This window comes from Mustela erminea, chromosome 13 (genome assembly GCF_009829155.1).
Source record: "Mustela erminea isolate mMusErm1 chromosome 13, mMusErm1.Pri, whole genome shotgun sequence".
Lineage (NCBI taxonomy): Eukaryota > Metazoa > Chordata > Mammalia > Carnivora > Mustelidae > Mustela > Mustela erminea.
In genome coordinates, this window is record NC_045626.1 from 25,662,334 (window position 1) to 25,682,742 (window position 20,409).

General features: G+C 52.3%; 1 protein-coding gene across 3 annotated transcripts in view; it reads left to right on the plus strand.

Moving 5' to 3' along the window:
- Positions 1-20,409, plus strand: part of ZBTB7C (zinc finger and BTB domain containing 7C) — a 336,440-nt gene that overhangs the window by 228,896 nt on the left and 87,135 nt on the right. The window contains exon 1 of one of the 3 annotated variants that reach the window (XM_032310026.1): positions 2,035-2,335. The exons of 1 other annotated variant lie outside the window; for it this stretch is intronic. In XM_032310026.1, the coding sequence (XP_032165917.1) occupies positions 2,209-2,335 (127 nt within the window). In that variant the 5' untranslated portion in view covers positions 2,035-2,208. Of the gene's footprint in view, positions 1-2,034; positions 2,336-20,409 lie in introns of those variants that run through there. One more of the 3 variants, XM_032310028.1, reaches the window with a different exon arrangement.

Below are 20,409 nucleotides of genomic sequence, written 5' to 3' on the forward strand. Positions count from 1 at the left end.
ATCCCAGCAGAAGCTGCATCCCTAAACTGGTCGCACCACTCAGACCCCAGCCTGATGTTGCATTCACTGGGAGAACCTTCTACACCTGGCCAGCTGCCTCCCCCCCAAAAGCCTTCACACCTGCACCTGACACGCCCTCCTGCTCCCGGCAGCACTTACATCCCAACCAGCCCAGTCCCCCTCCTGCAGCCCTTTCCCTGAGCCCAGTCTTCATGTCTTCTCTTGGCTCCTTGTCTGCTCAGCAGAACTAGCGCCCTGCTCCTTAAGGACCATTTGCGGGGTTGTAGGTGCCCTGCCACACACTGACCGGCCCCCTGTGCTCTATCTCCCCACAAGGCACGAGGCTTTGGGGGGGGCACCCCTCTGCACCACCCCACCCTGTCTCCACCCAGGCCATTGAGGTAAACCTCTTCCGGGCTCATAGCAAACACGGCTGGATTGATACCACTCCATCCTGGTCCCATACTGGCACTTTCACCTACCCGGTCCAGGAGTGGAGTATGAGTTCCAAATGACTGGATATTTAATTAGTGACTTTGTGGACAAAGGGATTTGGTTTTTTGTTCCTGGGTTTGGGTGTTCCGGGAATACGTGGTTTTTGATTTAAAAAAAAAAAAAAAAAAAAAAAAAAAAAAAAACCAAAAAAAACAGCAAAACACAAAACAAAAAAAAACTATGGAGTCACCCAATCTCGGAAACTGTCCACCTGCCCAGATGAAGTGCTTCCCATTCTGAACTTCAGTGACGGATTCCCTGACGTCGCACCCCCTCCCCACTTCATTCCACGCCTTCCTGGCTCCGAGCCTCTCTGTCCCCTCCCCCCCACCCTGCTGTCCACGACCCTCCCACTGTAGCAAGGAGCGTCTGGCAAACCCATTCCTGCTCTTGCCCATGGATATTTACAGTTTTGGAAGCACAGAGAGAGACCCTTCCTGCCTTTCCAAAGCAACGTTGCCTCCCTGGTGCAGGCTATCTGTAGGGCGTGCCCCACAAAGGAATGAATCACTAAGACTAGAATTTCAGGCAGGGGTCACCTGTTGGAGAAAATATTTTAGTCTGAACCATCTTCCTGGAGTTCTTGACCTTCATGGGCTGATGGACCTGTGGGATTTACCTTTGGCTTTGGGGTGATTTAAGGCAGTGGCCTGCCCTTGGAAGAGTGGCAGAGGCCACAGACAGCCAGAACTCTGATTGGGCTCCTTTGTTTTGTGCTGATTCTCCATGGCACAGGGGGCTGCTGATCACCAGGGAAGAAAAGCTCCCCTTGGCTCCTTCTCCTTATCTGAGGGGAGCCAGCATAGACACCAAGGGGTTAATGAAGATTTCCCCCTCCCCAGGTGGAGGGTTCTCCCAGAAAGAGGGAGACGAGGCCTCCCCAGCTGGCAGTTCTCAAAAAGGGTATGGTGTGTGGCTTTAAGGAACAGCCACACCTCTCTGTAACTGGTGCTTGGCCCACCCCAGATGTGGACTGTTGGATCTCTGGTTGGCATTTCTGAGTCAGTCTTAGAATGGAGACAAAGCAGCCGAGATCCTGTATGACATGTTTGTTGCGAGGAGTGGGGCAGGTTGGGGGGGGAGGCTCCTGGAAGTGGGCTCCCCCATCTTAGGCCTCCTAGCTCCACCTGGGCCAAGCCCAGCTGGACTCCAAGGGGGAGGGAGCTGCAGTTCTGTGCTTACTTCCTGCACTTTCTTCTTTTATATTTGCCACTTGAATGCTCTCCCTGCAGTGTTTGATTTGGTGAAGTTACACTCAAGACCCTTTGAGAAGAAAACATAATTCTAGTAATTTTATTGGACTCAGGTTTCAGGCAAATGGAAATAAAATTGCCTCTAAAAATAAAAGACACACAGAATTGAGTAAAACAATAATAATAAAAAGCTGCCCTGATTTGAGATAAGTGGTAAGGCATTTTGTGAAATAGTAGAGGGAGAAATAAATAATCGAGGAGCCCCAGGGGCGGGGGTGGGGGGATCCCCTCCATCCCCCCTCCCCCCGCTTTCATTTCTGCTTTACCTTTACGAAAGAGTTTCATCTGCGTGTGATAAAGTGAAGCACAGAGCGCGGCTGGTGAAGTTGGTCCTTGCCCCGCGCTTAGCAGTACAGGTGGACGACAGGGGCTGCCTGCCAAATACTTTGGTTAGAGGGAGGGGTGGGAGTGCTCTCTCAAAACCACTCCTGGAATGGCTTAACTCGCCCAGCACGAATCAATGACAACCTCCCGCCGGCTGCGGCAGGCTCCCCGGAGCAGCGCTGCCGCGTGGATCCCCAGCCCGGGACCCTGGCGGCGCTCAGGACTCGGCTCGGGCACAAGCGCGGCGCCCCCGGGGCGGCCAGGTAGGTGTGCGGCGGCCACGGCGGCTGGGAGCCGGGCCGAGAAGGGGCAGCGGGGCTGCAGAGGCGGGTAGGGAGGGGACCCCTTCTGGGCGCTGCGGGGACCCCCTGCCCCCGGCGTGCGCTCCCACTGTCAGGATGGCAGTGGCGGCGCCCGGCAGCAATTTCAAACCCGCGCTGGGGCCGGACCGAGGGTCCCGGGGACACCGGGGCTGGGGTCCCCGGGCTGACCGCGGGGCGCGCGGCCGCGTCCCTCCCGGCCGAACGCGGGAGGGACTCTGGAACTCTGTAGGCAACTCTTCTGGCTTGCTCCGTGCCCCGCCACCCCCGTGGGCAGCTTTCGGTGGCGGGGAGAGGGGACAGCGAGGCACGAGGGCCGCTCCGGAAGGGAGTGGCAGACAGACGCGGATCCTTTAAATGTCCTCCCTCCAAAAAAGCTAGGGCTTCCCCAGTGTCAGATGCAAAACTCGGGGGGTAAGAGGGAGACAAGAGCCGTGACAACTCGGGGCAGAAGTCGAGGTCCGGACAGGAGCAGAAATTAAAGGGACGACCGGCAGAAGTCCCTGGGCGAGCTGTAGGGAGTCGCGTTGCGATCCTCGGGCTCGAACCGCCCACCAAGCTGGGTGGGCAGGGGACCCTTCCCGGCGCTCGGATCTGCGCGGGGTGGGCGGGGCGACTCCCTCCGGCTGTGCAGTACAGCCCGGGTCTGGGAGCCCCCGGCAGGGCTGTGTGCGCCCCCACCCCTGCCGGCGCCCTGACCGTCGCCCTCCCGATCGCCTGGTTCGCTGAGGCGGGGGCACGACGGGGGCGCGACCGCGGCGGGCCACGGGGCTGGCCGGGGACTCACTCTGCGAAGAGCCCCTCGCCGCCGAGTGTCCCTAGTGCGGTGCAGTTTTCCGCGTGCCTGTGGTGAGGGCTCCGGGGTGCATCCGGTTCGGTTGCCCGCCCGAGTTTCTGGCTTCTGTTGTCCTGGCTGTGGGCAAGCGGGCAGGGCACGACTGCGCTCTTTCTTTGAACCCCCGGTGCTGGGTTTCACAGGGGGCAGCCCCATTCCCATGATTCATTGGCAGGCTGTTGGCATATCCCTTCCAATCCCTCCTCCAAGTGCCGAATTTTGAAAATGTAAAGGAAGTGTTTGAAACAATCAGACTGTTTTCTCCAGATTGGATAGAAGGTTTTGTGGGAAGGGAGGGGAAGGTCCTGCCAGGTTCAAGTTTAAACTCCATTCCTTTATCCAGTGATGAACTGAGGAATCAGAAGGGCCAGGAACCCCCTCTGGATAAATCTCCAGGAAAGGAAAGTAACCTGGCTACGGCCCTTAAGGCCCAACCTGGGCTGAAAAGGAGAAGAAAGACACTCTCCCTAAAATTGCCCGGGTCAGCCGGTGCTCTGTCTTGGCGCTGGTATCTCATACTCGTTTCTAAACTCTCCCCAACTACCATACCTAGGGCAGGTGTCTTCATCATCTGCATTTTACAGGTGAGGAGGGACTAAGGCCAAGGGGGTCTACTGAGTCCAGTGCGCCTTACCCAGATCCACGGGACACCAGTGCCACACCCGCCTAGTTTCCAGAACTTCATGAAACTGGTAGATTTGGATCCCACCCAGCACCTCTGAGACCTTGAGGAGATGCAGACAGGAGTCAGGCCTGAGCCCCTACCTCTGGACAACCACACAGAGATGAGGCTTACACAGAATAGTGAAGCTAGGTAGCAAGTAGGTTATCTTCCCCAGACAGCCAGGAGAGGCCCTTTGCAATTAGATCACAGGCATTTTGGCAGCCAGAGGGTCAAGAAGGGCTTCTGATCGGAAATGATATTGGGGCAGAGGAAGAACAAAAGAGCAAAGGCCTGGAGGTTGCATAGAACTCAAGGCCTATCCTGCCTCGTCAGTGCTGGGAGTAAACCAGAGGGTACAAGGCAGGGAAGGAGGAGATGGGACATTCAGAGATCAGGTGCCAGACTGTGCTTGGCACACAGTCTCTCCTGTAACCCACATCACTCATCAGATAACCACTAGTCCCACTTTGCAGATATGGAAACTAAGGCTTAATGGGATTAAGTCCAGTTTATCAGTGACCGAGCCAGGAATCAAAGCCGCCCATTACACCTACAGCCTTTAGAATCTTACACTCCAGTTAGGGGAGGCAGGAATCCCCTGATATCATTATAGCACAACACGAAATAGTGTGTCAGTGTTAACAGTAGTAACTGTTTTGAACCTTAGTTTCTTTCCATTCAGTCTGTCATTTATTCAACAACTACTGTGTCGTCTAATGTGTGATTCCAGGCATGATGCGAAGCGTTAAGGGCTAAGGACCTCAGCAGGTGAAGTCCGAACTGGTCCCGGGGCTCTGTCAGTGGGAATGGCAGTGACTCATCCTTTAGTGGGGACTCACTGGATTTATTTATTTATTTTGATTGAGCGGATTTAATGAGACCATATGTGGGAGAAGGAGGAATGGCAGGAGGCCTGGGTGAGGAGGCGGGTGGACGGCTGGAAAGCTGGCCTGTCCCCATGCTGCAGTCACAAGGACTCATCCATGGCCCTAGCGGACCTGTGGAAGGTACACAGTAGGCACGCAGCTTTTTGAACCCCTGCAGCTGTGATGATCAGTTCATGGTTATGGGTTCTGAGATGGGCTTTTAGTTTTGGCACGTCCCAGCTGGAGATGTCAAGAGCCCCGTGCAGCCTCCAGGAGGACTGGCCCCTCTCTGGAGCAGGGCCAACAGCGTGGGAACTGTCCTGAGGCATCAGCCGCTTTACACACACACATACACACACACACACAGAAGGCCGGAGCTGTGCTCCTAGACCTCATCCGACCACTGGGGAGGCTCATCCGTGTTCACAGGACTTGGTAGCAAAGCCAGCACTAGAACCCATGTCTCTTGGCCATCTGTAATTCTCGGAGCAGCCCACACTAGCCTGCCAGGGCGTTTCGGGGCTCAATGCCAAAGACCCTACTCCACTTGCTTGTACCCGCACTTCAGGGCCATTTCCTGATGCTCCTGTCCATCTCCATTTTAGCTGACCTGACATATCTGTCCTAATAAAATGGTGGCAGATGAATCTTTGGGACAGAACAGCCATAAATATTCTAGGACATTTGGCCTGTTACCTGTCCTTCCATCTTGAATGGTATAATAGGTATAAGATCACTACCTCTAAAATTAACTATCACTTTTGTGAGGAAGGTGAACTGATAAATCTTGCCTTGAAGCCATACTCCTCTGAGTACTGTTCTGGGGCCTTCCTTCTTTGGGAACTGACATGGGCCCTTCTGGGAGGACTTCTTTTTCTTCTTCCTTCTCCCCATCCCGTCCCCTTTAGAAAATATCTTGTGTTTGGGGGTCACAAGACCACATTGCATTCTGTTTTGATGTCACCGTGCCCAGATAAAGGCATTTTCTCCTGATCTGAGATTATCAGCCCAGTAAGGGCAGTTAGCACCCCACTGGCTGTCCCGTGTTTGCAGCAATTACACAGGTGTGCATTTGCACAGGGATGTTTGTCTGCTCAGCCCTTATTCAGTCCTCTAGGCTGGGCCAGGGAGAGAGCTATTCACTTTATTTTCCTTTGGCTGGGAACTGCAGAGATGAATAGAGGGAGGGGAATCTGGGGCTGAGAGATTGTTGCCAAGAGCAATTTGAAGTCTCCTTCATATTAGTCAGAGATTGTGTTTTTCCTTTCTGAAGCTGCCTGCCTCATAGTAACTTCCACGAAGGAATTTTTTCCCATCTTTGTGTGTGTGTGTGTGTGTGTATTTTAATGCAGCACATGCATCCTTGTTAGTTTTTGTTTTGGTTTTTAACTTGCCAGACTTCTCATGACTTAGCACAAAAAAAGAAATAGCTTGGGGAATGGGGTGATGAAACAGGTCCTTTATACAATACATTCTGCATGTCGTTGCTCAATAAATTTGAATAGTGATAGACCCTGAGGTTTCATGACGGAGTGAGATGAGTAATTCCTGTGAAGGGAGAGATTATCTTTAGTGGATGACTTTGAGAATTGCCACATAATTTAACTTTCCCGCTGCACATCTCGAGCCAGAGTTTAGAAAAAGAGGAATGTGGGCTGTCTTCTTTCGAACTCCCTTTTGTTCCATAGGGAAGCCCCCTGTGTCCGTGCCTTGCCTGGGAGAGTACCAGTCGGCTCTGCCCCTGCCCTCTCACAGTCTCCCCTGCGCCCCCTCCACCATGCAGGAGGCCAGCTAGCGAGAGGGAAGCTTCCCCTATGGGGTAAGAGCTCTTCCCCCACGGCGGCCTGGCTTGCGCTCTCATGGAGGATGGAATAGGAAAGCTGGCATGCGCCAAGCCTGCCCATCCTGGGACAGCAACCTGGGGCGGAATGTTTCTGCATCAGCAGAGAAGTGAGTTCGTCCTCTGAACAAATCATGTGGAGCAACACCGGGACTCCAAGCTGGAAAAATTGCCTAATAATACAGTATACAATCTAGGTCGGCTTTTTCAAATTAGATACAAACCAGAAGCAAATGTACACGTGACCCTCCCAAATGATATCACAGAACTGAACTTGGCACACTCCTTTTCCCAGGGCTCCTTCTTTGCTGGCTATGGATCCTGGCTGACAATCCTGTTAAGTTGTTTCTGGAGCGAACAGGTTGGCCTGTTGGTTGTTGCGAATTACGGGTAAAGGCCACTGGTGAGGGGAGAGTGACCCCAGCTTTTGTCGGTGCCTGCCTTCCTTAAGCCTTGGGGAAGTCGGGCAGAGGATGCGTCTGTTAAGCGGAACCTAGGTATTGGGAAATTTTCTAGGTTTTTAAAAAGAACAGCTTTATTGAGATATAATGAATGGGCCGTACAAGTCACTCAGTTAAAGTTGTACCATTCAGTGGCTTTTAGTATATTCCTGTATGTGCAGCCATCACCGCCAACAGTATTAGAACACTTTCGTCCTGCAAAGCAGAACTCGGTCCCCATTTAGCAGTCTCTCCCCATTTCCTCTCAACTCCTCACGTTCTAGGTCACCAATCCTCTACTTCCTGTCTCTAAACGGATTTGCCCCCTCTGGCCATTTTGTATGAACCGGGTCATGTAACACGTGGCCTCTCGTGACTGGCTTCTTCCCCTTTGCGTGTTTTTAGGGCACATGCACTTATAGTATGTATCAGTACTTCATGGCTTTTTATTTGGGAATGACACTCCTTCTATTGGTAAGATCACATTTTATGTATCCATTATTTAGTGGATGGATGTTTGGGTTGTTTCCACGTGTGGCTCTTGTAGATGACACTGCCACAAACATTCATGTCCAGGTTTTCGTGTGTACGTAGGTTGGCATGTCTCTCGGGTGTTTACCTAACCCTGGAAATGCCGGGTCATACAGCAGCTCCACATGTTACCTTCTGGGAAACCACCAGACTCTTCCTCATGGAGCCACGCCATTTTACATTCCCACCAGCCCAGGCCCTGGGAAGGGAAGAAATGGGCCTAATGAAAGTGAATTTAGACACATTGTTCTATGTTTGGGTCTTTGAGTGGGGACTTAGTGGAGATCCTGATGTTTTTATCCTGTGGAGTGACCCCTTTGGGACCACAAAGGAAGCTGTTGTTGAGCCTTGACATCTTAAGGCAGTGACAGTGAGGCAATCCAAGGCTACCTCCTTCCTTTCTTTTTGGGGCCCTGGGTCGCTGGCAAGACCCACTGATTCATCTAGAATGGCTTGATGTAGCTGAGTGTTCCATTTCCTGCTGGCAGTTCAGCTCCAGGATATAATAATTTTACCCCATTTCCATACCTGTGGGACTGACTTGGGGTAAGACTCCTCACAAAGACAAATTTGAGCTGAGAGGGACAGGGAAACGCACCCAGCCTGAAAGACTCCCAAAGATAACCAAAAAATTACCTGTTCACCAGAACATACTGAGGACTTTGTCAGTGGCCATTCTGGGGCACCATGTTCAACACACGCCAACCTCAGTACCAGAAATCCTTTCCAGTAGCTTCTGTGAAGTCATTGTCATTGACTTTGGTCTGTGTGACCCCAAGAGCTGCTGGGCTCAGTCTCTGCTACTAATTTACTCTTCACCTTCAAGCCAATGCTTCATGCAGCAATTGCTAAACCTGATTAGAGGTAATGACCTATGAAAACTTTTAAAAGATTCCAGGCGTCCCAGGCCCCACCCGGGAAGAACAGGAGTCCAGTTGCCTGAAAAGTGGTTGTGACAGAGAATGTGGACACAGCTTGACTTCTTTGGGCCTTGATTTCCTTTTTCAACATGAGAAGCTGGATTAGATTGGTGTTCTATTTTCTTTTTAAAGATTGATTTATTGATGTGAGAGAGAGAGAGCAGAGGGAAAGACAGAGCTGAACGTGGAGCCTGATGCAGGGCTTGATCCCGTGACTCAGAGATCCCAACCCTGCATCATGACCCCGTCTGAAACCAAGAGTCAGATGCGCAACTGACCGTGCCACCCGGGCACCCCTAGTTTGACATTCATTAAAGGGATTCACTGAGCTGATCCCAAACAGTTCTGTGTGGGTCTGTTTTTGCACAAAATTGTATTTGTAACAAGGGGGCTCCTACAGCTGTAAAAAAATTTTACAACTGTATAAAAAAAAAAAAGATGGTTCCTGCAGTTGAGCTAAAGCAATTCTGAGTATCACCTTCCCAGAGGACGATTGTCCCAACTTCTCCGAGGAGGGTGGTGTATCAGGAGTGGCTGATAGCAGCCACTTACTTGATAATAGACTCCTGCTCTTTGAGGAAAGGCCCCCTGCAGCCCTGGCTGGCCCAGGGCACAAGAGTGACATGGCAGAATTTGACCTGGCACCCCTTTCTTCTCTCCACCCCCTTGGTGACATCCGCACCTGCTTCCCTTGAAACACCCAGAGCTTTCCACCCCAACTTCGATTTCTACCAGGAGCTGTAGTTTCCTTCACTCACGCGCTCATTCATGTAACCCCCATTTCCCAAATATCTCCTATCAAAGACCAGTTGACTAACACTCCATGCTGTCCTCAATATGCCAGTATATTTTAACCAGAGAGGCAGCCCGAGGCTAATCCCCAGAGCTGCAATTTTAGGGCTCTTGATTTGGAGGCAGAAGCGTTTTGGAGAGGCCCAAATTCCTGGCATGTAGGTAGGGTGACCCCACCTCCAAGCCCGTCAGCAAGCTCTGCCTCCCTACCCTCCCCCACTAGGGCTCTGCCCTCATCTGGCTGCTGGGAAAATGCTTCTGTCATCCCTGGTCTCAGCCAGAGCCGTGCCCTCCTCCTCAACTCCCACCTGGAGCGGGGGAAGGGAGGGCCGCTTTCCTCGGAGATCTGAGCTCCACGCTCCGGCCCTTGGCTCCCACCCCGTCACCCTGACTGGACAATTCACAGGACTGAAATAATCACTGTTTATGAAAGCTGTTGCAGGGAGGGGTAGCAGGCGGAGGAGGGAAGGCAGGGTCGCATTTCTGCCTTCCAACAAGAGAGGCCAGGTGAGGCCCACAGCGCTCTCCCTCTCTTCCTGGGACTGTGCACACTGCTTGCTGCCTCGCTTTGGGGTGTTTTGAGAGATTTTTTTTTTTTTCTAATGAAGGAAGAACCTGGAAGGCTCATTTGAATAGGGATTAATGTCTCTGTGGCCTGGACCTGCAGAGAAGGAGAAATTCTAGAAGGGTAGAAGTTGCAATAAAAGGAAGTGGACTTGATCTGCCCCCTCCTGCTGATTAGTGCGGCCTCCTTGGCTGGGGACACGTGTTTGGGGAGGGTTTGTGGGCATTGATGTGTTTTCCTTGGGACTGTGTGTGTGCCCGTGTGTCCTCTGTGTCCACTCCACACTAAGGACATTGACTGTCTAAGCTTTGAGCTTCTGGCCAGGGGACGGGGACCCCGGGGAAGTTACGAACCACCCTGAGTGTCTGCAGCCCTGGCTTGTGCACACTCCGCGTTGGCCATTTTTGTGGAGGGCAGTGAAACAGGCACTTACTGTCCACTTTTTTCTGGGTACTTCCATGCTCTTCATTCACAGCTCAAATTCCTCTCCCCCCTGGGGCCTGCCCAACTGGGAATTACTCTGTGTTCCCAAGTCACCCACCCCCACCCCCCAACCTTCAAAACTCTCACTCGATCCCCCACCCTCTGATGATCTGACCCAGTTACTAGGAAAGAGCCGGTTCTTTGTGCTAATCCACATGCAGGTGTAGAAGACACTGGCCACAGAGTCAACCCCCACTTGGCAGGGCGTCTGTCTTTGAAAGAGGAGGCGTGCCAGCCCATGGTTCTCCTGGTGGGTCATCCAGCATGAGGAGAAGGCAGAATCAGTAACTCTGGGCAGAGCAGGGGGCAGTTCATGTGGGAACGGGGACTTCTTTTCTGGAGCTATTTCAGCCAAGCAACTTCGGCCCGGCTTGTGATGCCTGGGCGCAGAGGTGGCTGGCCCTGGGGCAGTGGGGGCAGGGATGGAGAGCGCCCTGGGCTGCTCTGTGGGGAGAACTGGGCAGGTGAGAATGGTTCCCCTCTCTATAGGTCAGGGGGTTGCCAAGGTGACACGGGGTGTGACCCGCAGGAACGGGGAAGGCTGGGGAACAAATGAGTGAGGGCCAAGATCGAGATAAGAGGCTCTGCAGAGGGCGCAGGCCTTGGGGCAGCGGGCCCCTTGGTGGGCACTGTACACAGCCAGCTCCGGGGTTCTCAGCTCAGAGGCTCCCTCCCGCCCGCCCTCTCCTGTCGGGGCTTGCTGCCGAGGGGTGTGTCCCTGCACCACCCCTGGCCTCCCTCCGCCCCCACTCCCGGGGTGCACCCTCTGAGTGAACCTGGCCTCCAGCTCTTGGAAGCCTTTCCAATAACATGATGGTGAACTCTTTGCAGACCCAGGCAGAGGCGAGAGGCGGAGCGTGAGCCAACCTAGAGCCTGAGTCCATGCTGGGATGAAAGACCAGGCCAAGTGAGCCTCCTGTGGAGGGAGCCAGGAGAGGACTGGAGGGGCCCTGTGTAGAGAAACTGCCCTGTGGTCAGAGGGGCCCCTGCAGGTGACAGCGAGCCAGCAAGGACGGAATTGGCGGGCCGTGAGCTGGCTCCAGAAAGGACAGGGGTGTGGCTCTCACCCTCACCCTCCTCCTCCGAACATCGTCATGCATTTATCCAGTTAGGACCAGAACTTAAAATGAAGCAAGATTCTATAGAATCGAGTGTTACACTTGGCTGAGTGGTCCAGAAGGATGCTGCCATTCAGTGTCAGAGCACAGGGTGAGAGGCGGAGCCTGCAGGACAGGCTTCATCAAGGTGTCCTGAGCTGGGGCAGAGGGTGAAACACCTTGGCACGGCCTTCTAGCACAGAGGCTCTGGGGCCAAGGCCAGGTGCAAGCCGCCACTCTGTCATTTACACGCTCTGTGGCCTTGGGCCAGTTACTTAACCTCTCTGTGCAATGGCTTTCCCATTTGTAGGAAGGCATGAGATTCCCCCCCCCACCCCCCACAACCTGGGGTTGCTGTAAGGACTAGACAAGAGAGGCCCTTCAGGCGCAGCCTGTAAGTGTCAGCCTTCACCATTTGGGCAGGACAAACAGTGATGCATCACAATGGCCCATTTCAGGTGTGTGGCTGCAGGTGACATGAAGCTGGAGGGAGGCATCCTTTGGTCAGGATCTCCCCTGCAGCCTGGAACCATTGGAAATTTTGGAAATAAGCTGAGCAGCACCCTCTGGGAAACTGGAGATGTGACCCCACTGTAGGTTTCAGGTGACTGGATTAGAGCCACTGGTGGGCATGCTGGGCAGGGCTGGCCTCTGAGCCCTGCTCTGATGGGGATAGAAGGGGGACAGCACATCAGGGCTGTCTTTAAGTTCCAGGGTAGATGACAGATACAGTTCTTCTGGTGTACTTAATAAGAAACTCCTTAGACCTATGACAAAATCCTGGCCTGCTCTCAGACCCTGTCGATTTTCCAATGATGATGAAGGATTATCTTATCGTGGGTTTTTCCAAAGTAATAATGACCAGGCACCAAATCAGAGCAGGTAATAAAGGAGGGGGCAATCAGCGTGAGAGATAATAAAGGAAATAGAAAACAATAGTATGGAAACTTTTAAAATGATACCCTCTGAAGAGGTCAAATGTTCTAGAAACAATGTATCATCAAGGAATGGCCCTAGAGCCAAGTCAGCAGATCTTCCCAGAGCATTTGCATTGCCGTGCTCGTGGCCCTGTGCCGGTCGGTCCTGGCTGCCCCATTCTTGGCAGGGCCCTGCGGGGATCACTTGCCTGGACCGCACCAGGGAAAGTGTTCTCCATGTCACCCATTCTTAGAATGCACCGCTGGCCACCACAGTGCAGTCACACCGCACCAGAGGGACATCTGCTGGACAGTGACTCCCACGGCTGTCTGACCCAGCTCAATGCTCTGCATGGCCAAGTCCACCGGGGCCACCACGGAGGAGAGGCAGACAATGTCGGACTGTCAGAAGGGCCTCTTCCTCCAAAAATTCTTCCCCACAGATGGTAAAGCCAGAACATGGGTCTCCCTACCCTGAAGACCACACTCTCGCCATGGCCTTGACCGCCTCTTACAACCATTGCATTGGTCCAGCGAGCACTCTCAGTTATGCTTCTCCGGCCTGCTCTGACCTGAGTACTGGGATGGAAAGTGCTGGAACAATGTGCTGTGAGTGGTGGCTTCCCAGCACAGGGGGCTCTCTGTACTCCCTGGGATCAAGGGGGCTCCCCAGCAGGGAAGCTGGAGCCAGCTCGGTGGAGGTGGGGGGAGGGTAGGGCAAGAACAGATGTCTGGGAGGCAGCCAACAGGAGACACACCGTTCAGGGTTGGGAACCTTGTTCTTGGGACACTGCTGACTCCAGAATCCCAGCAGGAGTGAGATCCCTTCTGTGGCTTCAGCAGCAGGAAGCACTTGCCCAGGTGAGGATCCCTTAGCCTGAGCTCTCGTCTTAGCTCACATGCACCCACTTCCAGCCCAGTCGCCGTGGACTTCCTGCAGCCTCAGAGCCTTGGATTAATTCTTCTGTAAATGTGAAAATTATAGCTGCCTTCGGAGCCGATGGAAGAATTTAAAAGATAAATTATGCACCACATCTAGCACAGACTAACCATAGTTTGAAAATAGTTTTAAACTCAGAACTTCCATACAGCCCATTTCTGGCCTACTGTCCCCAACCCCACCAAGAGCCCCTGGTTTCCCCCATGGCTCCTGTGTTCTACTCGGGCTCCTGGCCCTTCTCCTCCCACTGCTGCAAAGAGCCAGCGCCAGATCAGTGGCCACTGCTCCTAGGTTTTGCCCTCAGTTTCCTCCTGATTGTCCCTGTGCTGGTTCTTGCTGGAGCAGAGGGTCTGGGAGAGAGGGGACAGCAAGGGGCTTTCTCCCCAACTAACTCTAAAAGGCTTCCTTCCCATTTTGTAAAGAGGTGTCTTTGTTTTTGCGTTTTCTCACTCACTTCTGCATGCTCTCTCTCTCTCTCTCTTTTAAAATTTATTTATTTTAGAAGGGGAGAGAGAGAGTGCAAGAGTGAGCCTGCACAAGTGGGGGAGGGACTGAGGGGGAGGGAGAGAGACAGAATCTCAAGCAGACTCCCCGCTGAGAGCAGAGCCCATGGAGCTCCATCTCATCACCCTGAGATGATGACCTGAGCCAAAATCAAGAGTCAGAACCTTAACCGACTGAGCCACCCAGGCACCCCAGGCACCTCTGCTCCTCGAGGAGCAGGAGCCCCTCCAGGGTCAGCTTAGACAACTTGACAGACACCAGTATCCCATGACTATTTCCAGGTCCTCAGCCAGTGAGGGCAAGTGCCCTGGCCTCACTCCCGAGGCCCTGGGACAAGCCAGCCACCACCCCCAAATCCCACTGCACCCCAAAGATCCTGTGGTCCTCCCATTGGAAGGACTTCCGGTAGCTGGTTCTGTTGGCCAGGCCTGCAGGGATGGGCATGCAGACTGTCTCCCATCCGCTGTACCAGCCAGCTATCTGTAATGATGATGAATGTAATCAATAATAACATAAGGGATAATTTAGTAGCATCTGAAAAAGGTAATTAGTAACAAAACGCCACCATTCTCCAAGGTACTTGGTTGCATTTTGTTTGGCTCTGGGGACTACAGTGCAGATTCTCTTCCAGCACGTGCTGTTGGCTGCCGGAGAAGGTCTGTGCTACCCTGTATCTCCTAACACATTCACAGAGGGGCGCCCATTCTGGCCTCCTCCCGTACCAGGCCCACCCAGGGGGTCTCAGGCAGGCAGACAGACCGCAGGCTTTGCTTGGTTCTTTCATCAACCCTGCAAAGTTCAGCATTACTAGGTAGGGGTCACCACGCCCCAAAGGAATGGATGCCAATTAAAGGCGCACAGTTTGCCTGGAGAGTTGGGGAGCTAGTACCCAGTCTGTGATCCCCAGGTCGTGAGGTTAACATGACAACTGAAATGATTCCTCGCAGACAGCTTTGCCTTAATTGGCATTTTTCCTGGCTGGCTGAGCCCTGCAGGAAAGAAACCATCTCACTGTCCCCAGGCTACACTACCTCCTGTCCATCAGGGACCCCAGAGCTGAGCGTCATACATAAAATACGAGAGAAGCAATGGCTCATATGAATAAACGAGACTCTAACGTATATGAATTTGTGCTCTACAAGTTAATTACTAAAAACTTAATAATTGCTAAGGAGAACTATATTTTCAGGAAGCATCTTGCAGCATTTATTTCTGTACCCACTCGTTCTTCTAGCATGTAGAGTCTGAGCTATAGAATGAATGCTGAGAGCTACTGTATGCATTATATTCGGTGTTGTAGTCCCTGTGGCTCCAAGGCTGGGGGCTCTGGGCAGTAGCCAGCAGGCAGAGTTCAGTATGAGGATGTTAGTTAGGAGTGCCCCGGGGAAGGGACTCCTACAGGAGGCTGAGGGAAGGAGCTGGAAGGGTGGAGGAGAAGCTGATGAGGCAGCCCCAGCCACTTCAGCCAACCCCCGGGGACCTTTGCAGGCATCTTCAGACAAACACGACTTGGGGTCCGTGGCTCTGTAGCCCAGGCAGTCCTGCAAGGGCGGTTCGGAGCTGAGGGCCGACCACTGACGGCTTCCCAGCAGCCGGCACCACCAGGGACTCTCAAAGGGGAGGGTGTGACTCAGCTCTGTGCCCTCTGCGGTCTGTATATGGCCTACCTTTCTCTGCAGACAGGAAGGATAGCCCTGAGGGCTCTCTCCTCTCCCTGCGGCCCTGACCACAGAGTGGAGCATGTAACAGGTGGTCATAAAGCAGTGAGCCATGTGGCGCTAGAGGCATAGGTGGCAGGCTTGCTGGAGGTCTCTGTGTCTGGGGACCCCGCAACCCCAGCCACAGCTGCCAGGAGGGAAATGCTGCAGCTTTGGGGTCAGCCCCAGGGACAGGATCAACCTGGTCCCACTCCTTATTTCGGCAGGGAGTCAAGGTCTGAGAGGGAATAGGCCAACTATTTGGGGGGTGGGTAGTAAGGCCGTGAGTTACACAAGCTGCTGCCATTGTGTCTGTCCCTCACTCCTTCCTTCCTTTGTTCGTTGGTTCATTCATTCATTCATTCATTTATTCATTCACTATTCCATTTACTGAGATCCTCCAGGGAAGCTGGCATCGTGCCGCGGGGCCTGGGGTGTGGGCAGCTTTTCTTCAGTGTGGGGTGGGCTCTGTGCACACCTGGCCGGGAATCCTGGGCTGCGATAAATCCCCAGCCTGGAACACTCCCCCCTCACCCCCTAACTCCGGGGAAATCTGGCTCACGGGCCCTTGGCCTCCGGCTCTCTGCTCTCACTTCGCTTACCCCCGCCCTGGTCCCACCCCTTACACTTTGCTGTCCATTCCAGACGCTTCTCCGGAGCGTGTTGTTACAGACTGAATCAGCCCAAAGCCTGTGCTCTCAGCCCTCACTAGCCTCGCGCCGTTTGGAGTCCTCCGTGAAATTGGCTTTCCCTGCGGGGTGCTGTGGGGGTGAAGGCACCACGTGCTCCGAGGCCCCTTCCGCCGGGGAACTGGCACGTGGGCAGGACAGCGTGTATGGTCTTGGCCCTCACCCCAACACAGCTGCCTCTGGCAGTCCATGTGCCTCTGGAATAAAGCTCAAATAACCACTACGTCTTCCTAAGAGAGAAAGAAGCGAGTAACAGTCGAGGTAGTCCAGAATCGGAGAACGGTGATGTCCGTGTTCTCCCACCCACTCAGCTGGACACCGTGTGCCTGAAAAGGACAAATGCAGACAGTGCCCAGCATCATGGACATGGATTTGTGAAGCACCATTAAAAGAAGAAATGGAGCAAAGCTTGTGTTGCCCACAGGGCTCTGCCTCCCCTGGATTATGCTGAAATCACCGGGGTCCTTGCAGTTCCCCCTTTCCAAGCCAGATCCACTGGCACCCAGCTCAGCCCCCCTGCAGCCCTCTCCCACTCTCTGGCCCCACAGTCCTCAGCCCCTCCCCTAAGCCCTAATTTCATAGACTCCAGCCCACCTGGCCAGGTGGGTGCTCCGGGCACTGTCCTTGCCGTGTCTCCAGCCATCCCGGGGCCATCCCAGACCTGCAAGATGGGCTCTTTCACTCAGGCCAGGGCTTCAAGGCGAATGACTGCCCAGCTGCAGGCAGCTAAGTTGGAATCGCATTCCTGGTGGAATGAGATGGAAATGCAGGGGATAACCTGCTAAGAGGGAACTCAGAAATGGAAGCTGGTGTTGTGTGGGGCAGGGGTCCTAATCCAGAGCGCTCCCAGGCCCATCTCTGTGGGAAGGGTAGGAGTGGGCATGGGAAGTGGCTGCCTCCCTGGGAGGAGCCTGGGACCGCTTGAAACGGGCCAGGCCAGCCGGAAGTTCACGGGAGACCAGGTGCCCACTGGACTCTCCTGGAACCTTCCAGAGCCTGTCACCTGCAGCCATGCGCCTTCCTTTCTGAGCTGATGCTCCAGGACACAAGAGTGAAAAGTTACCATGTGCCTTCCCAGCCCCTTCCATCCGGAAGGCCTGCAGTTCACATTCTGTGTGTGTGGTGCTAAAAAGCCACGCAGTTCAGTCCCAAGTAAATCCTTGATGGGTTGATGGGAAAATGAAGGTCAGCATGGTCCTGCCGTTTGTTTTGGGGTTGTACAGACCCACCTGCTGGCTGGTGGGTTAAATCTCCTTTGCTTTCCCCCTATGCTCCTTCCCCAGTGCCTAGTCCCACAGCGTGTCCTGCTAGCCCTAGTTCCAACACACATTCTGGGACCCAGATCGTTTCTCCACACCTCCCCTGCCACATCCAGGGACCCAGCACCCTCCACTGGCCCTGGATCTCCTGCCTCTCTGCCTCTGCTCTGGAGCCTTCCACACGTTCTGTTTTAAAAGAGAATCATCTTTTTAAAGCGTCGATGGGATATCTGCCCCTCTCTAGCTTCAAACTCTCAGTGGGCCCCATTGTAATTAGATTGAATTCTAAACTCCCTACTATGGCCTAACTCTGTGCTACTCAGAGGTTGGTCCTTGGACCAGCAACTTGGAGCCCACTTGGGAGCTTGATGGAGATGAAGCGTCTCAGGCTCCAGCCCAGACCTATTGAATAGTGAATTGAAATCACTGGGCGGCATGCTTGTTGCCCTTTGAGAAACACAAGCCTGGGAGACCCGGTGAGATCTGCCCTCTTTGTCCCTTTCACCCAATGGAAGGCCAACACCATGCAGACTCAAAAGGCCCTTTCTGAGTCCCCAAATAATGGAAACCCCCCATTACTTATAATTCTGTTCTTCCACGTTTTTTTTTCCTTCGCAGCCCTCCTCCCCATCCATGAGATGATTATTTATCTTTTTGTGATACTGTATGCTCTCCCACTAGAATGAAAGCTTCATGAAGGTAAGGTCCAGCCAGTTCTGCTCTCCCACTGTGTCCTCCCAGCCAAAAACAGTCCCTGGAGGGGACCCAGTCAAACCAACACACATTTATGAGCACCCGTGACACGCCTTTGCAGGGTTTCCTGGGCCCACTGAGAGTTTTTGGTCTGGTTGCTAGGACCCACCTGTCATGTGTGAAAGTTAATTCAAAATATGGGAGCTGGGGGCACCTGGGTGGCTTAGTAGGTTAAGTGTCTGCCTTTGGCTCAGGGCTTTGATCCCAGGGTCCTGGGACTGAGTCTCACATCCGGTTTCTTGCTCAGCGGGGAGCCTGCTTCTCTTCTCTCTCCTCCCTACTTTGTTATGATCTCTGTCACTATCTCTGTTTCTCTCTCTCAGATAAACAAACAAACAAACAAATAAATAAATAACTTCAAAGAAAAAATAAGGGAACTGACTACTAATGAGAAATGTCCCCAGATTCCCCAAGTTCATTTGGTTGGAAAATGAGAAGGAAAGGGATGTGCCTGGTAGCTTTAGGGAAGGAACGTGTGGAACACAGGTCTTTCAAGAAGGTGGGATTGGCTGTGGACTGAAGACACTTGCTTGCTGGGCTTGTGGCAGTGTTCTGGCTCCTTCTCAGTGAGTGGAAACAATCAGTCTTCAAAGATCAAGAAGAACAGACACCATTGTTCTTCATCACTTTAACCTAAATGGAAACGGGGCAATGGGAGAGAAAAAGACCCTTTAGTCTAGAGCCATGGTTCTCAAAGCATGTTGCCTGGACCAGCAGCATGACCCGGGGCCTTGTTAGAAATGCAAAATATCAGGGGTTCCCAGCTGGTGCAGTTGTTTTCGGCTCAGGTCATGATCTCAGGGTCATGAGATCGAGCCCTGAGTCAGGCTCTGTGCTCAGTGCAAAGTCGGCTTAAGATTTTCTCTCCCTCTCTCTCTGCCCCTCCCTTCTGCATTCTCTCCCCCCACCCCCACCCCCACATGTCTTTCTTTCAAATAAATAAATAAGTCTTTAAAAAAAGAAAGAAAGAAAGAAAGAAAGAAAGAAAGAAAGAAAGAAAGAAATGGAGAATCGGAGGCCCCACCCCAGAACTATTGAACCAGGAAGTCTGGGAGAGGGACCCAGTGATCTGTGTTTTAAGAAGCTTCCAAGTAAGACATCTAGTGGGCACTGGAGTTTGAGAGAGTGATGTGATAACAATAATCTCTTTTTACAAAAATACATACAGTAATACATTTCTTATAGAAAGTTTGGAAAATCGGAGAAGTGTAAAGATGAAGGGATCACTAATTCTAGCACTGAGAAATAACTTCAGTTAATACTATTAATATTTTGGTGTATCTTCCTGCAACCTTTTCTAAAGCCCATGTGTAATTTTTAAATTTTATCCTAACTGGGATTCTGTTGGTCATTATGCTGCTTTATTCACTTAGCAGGCTCCTAATCATTTCCAAATCATTCATAGGAAACTCATTCTAAGTGCTTCACATACATTAATATACCACAAACACTTGGTTTCCAATTTTCTCTAATGTAAATAGCACCAGAACCAAGATCTCAGCTCCAAAAATCTGAATATTTTCTTTTTAAAAAATATTTAACTTCAAAAACAGTTTTAGGGGCGCCTGGGTGGCTCAGTGGGTTAAGCCGCTGCCTTCGGCTCAGGTCATGATCTCAGGGTCCTGGGATCGAGGCCCGCATCAGGCCCTCTGCTCGGCGGGGAGCCTCCTTCCCTCTCTCTCTCTCTCTGCCTGCCTCTCCGTCTACTTGTGATTTCTGTCTGTCAAATAAATAGATAAAGTCTTTAAAAAAAAAAGTTTTAAAGTTTATTTATTTATTTAAGTGATCTCTGCACCCAATGTGGGGCTCAAACTCAGGACCCCAAGATCGAGAGCTGCAGGTTCCTCCAACTGGGCCAGCCACCACCCCAAATCTGAGTATTTTCTTAGGATAAAATGCTACAAGAGCAATACATAGGCAAACACTGAATACTTTGGGTCTCCAGATGAACATTTTACTATTAAAAAAGTTTTCAAAACTTTTATATAACAATATATACAAATATATACAAAATATATATATACACAATATATACAAATATATACAAAACAATATAACACATAGCAAAAAAAATAAGTTAACGTATCAGCCCTATGAAGAGCTTCCAGTAACCTTAGAGAAAGGCTCTCAGGGCCATAAAGGAGGAAAAGGAAACAACAGCTGACTGATGTGGGATTGCGTGTGGCAAGTGACCAACTCGCATATGCACAGTTGTTATGGCTCAT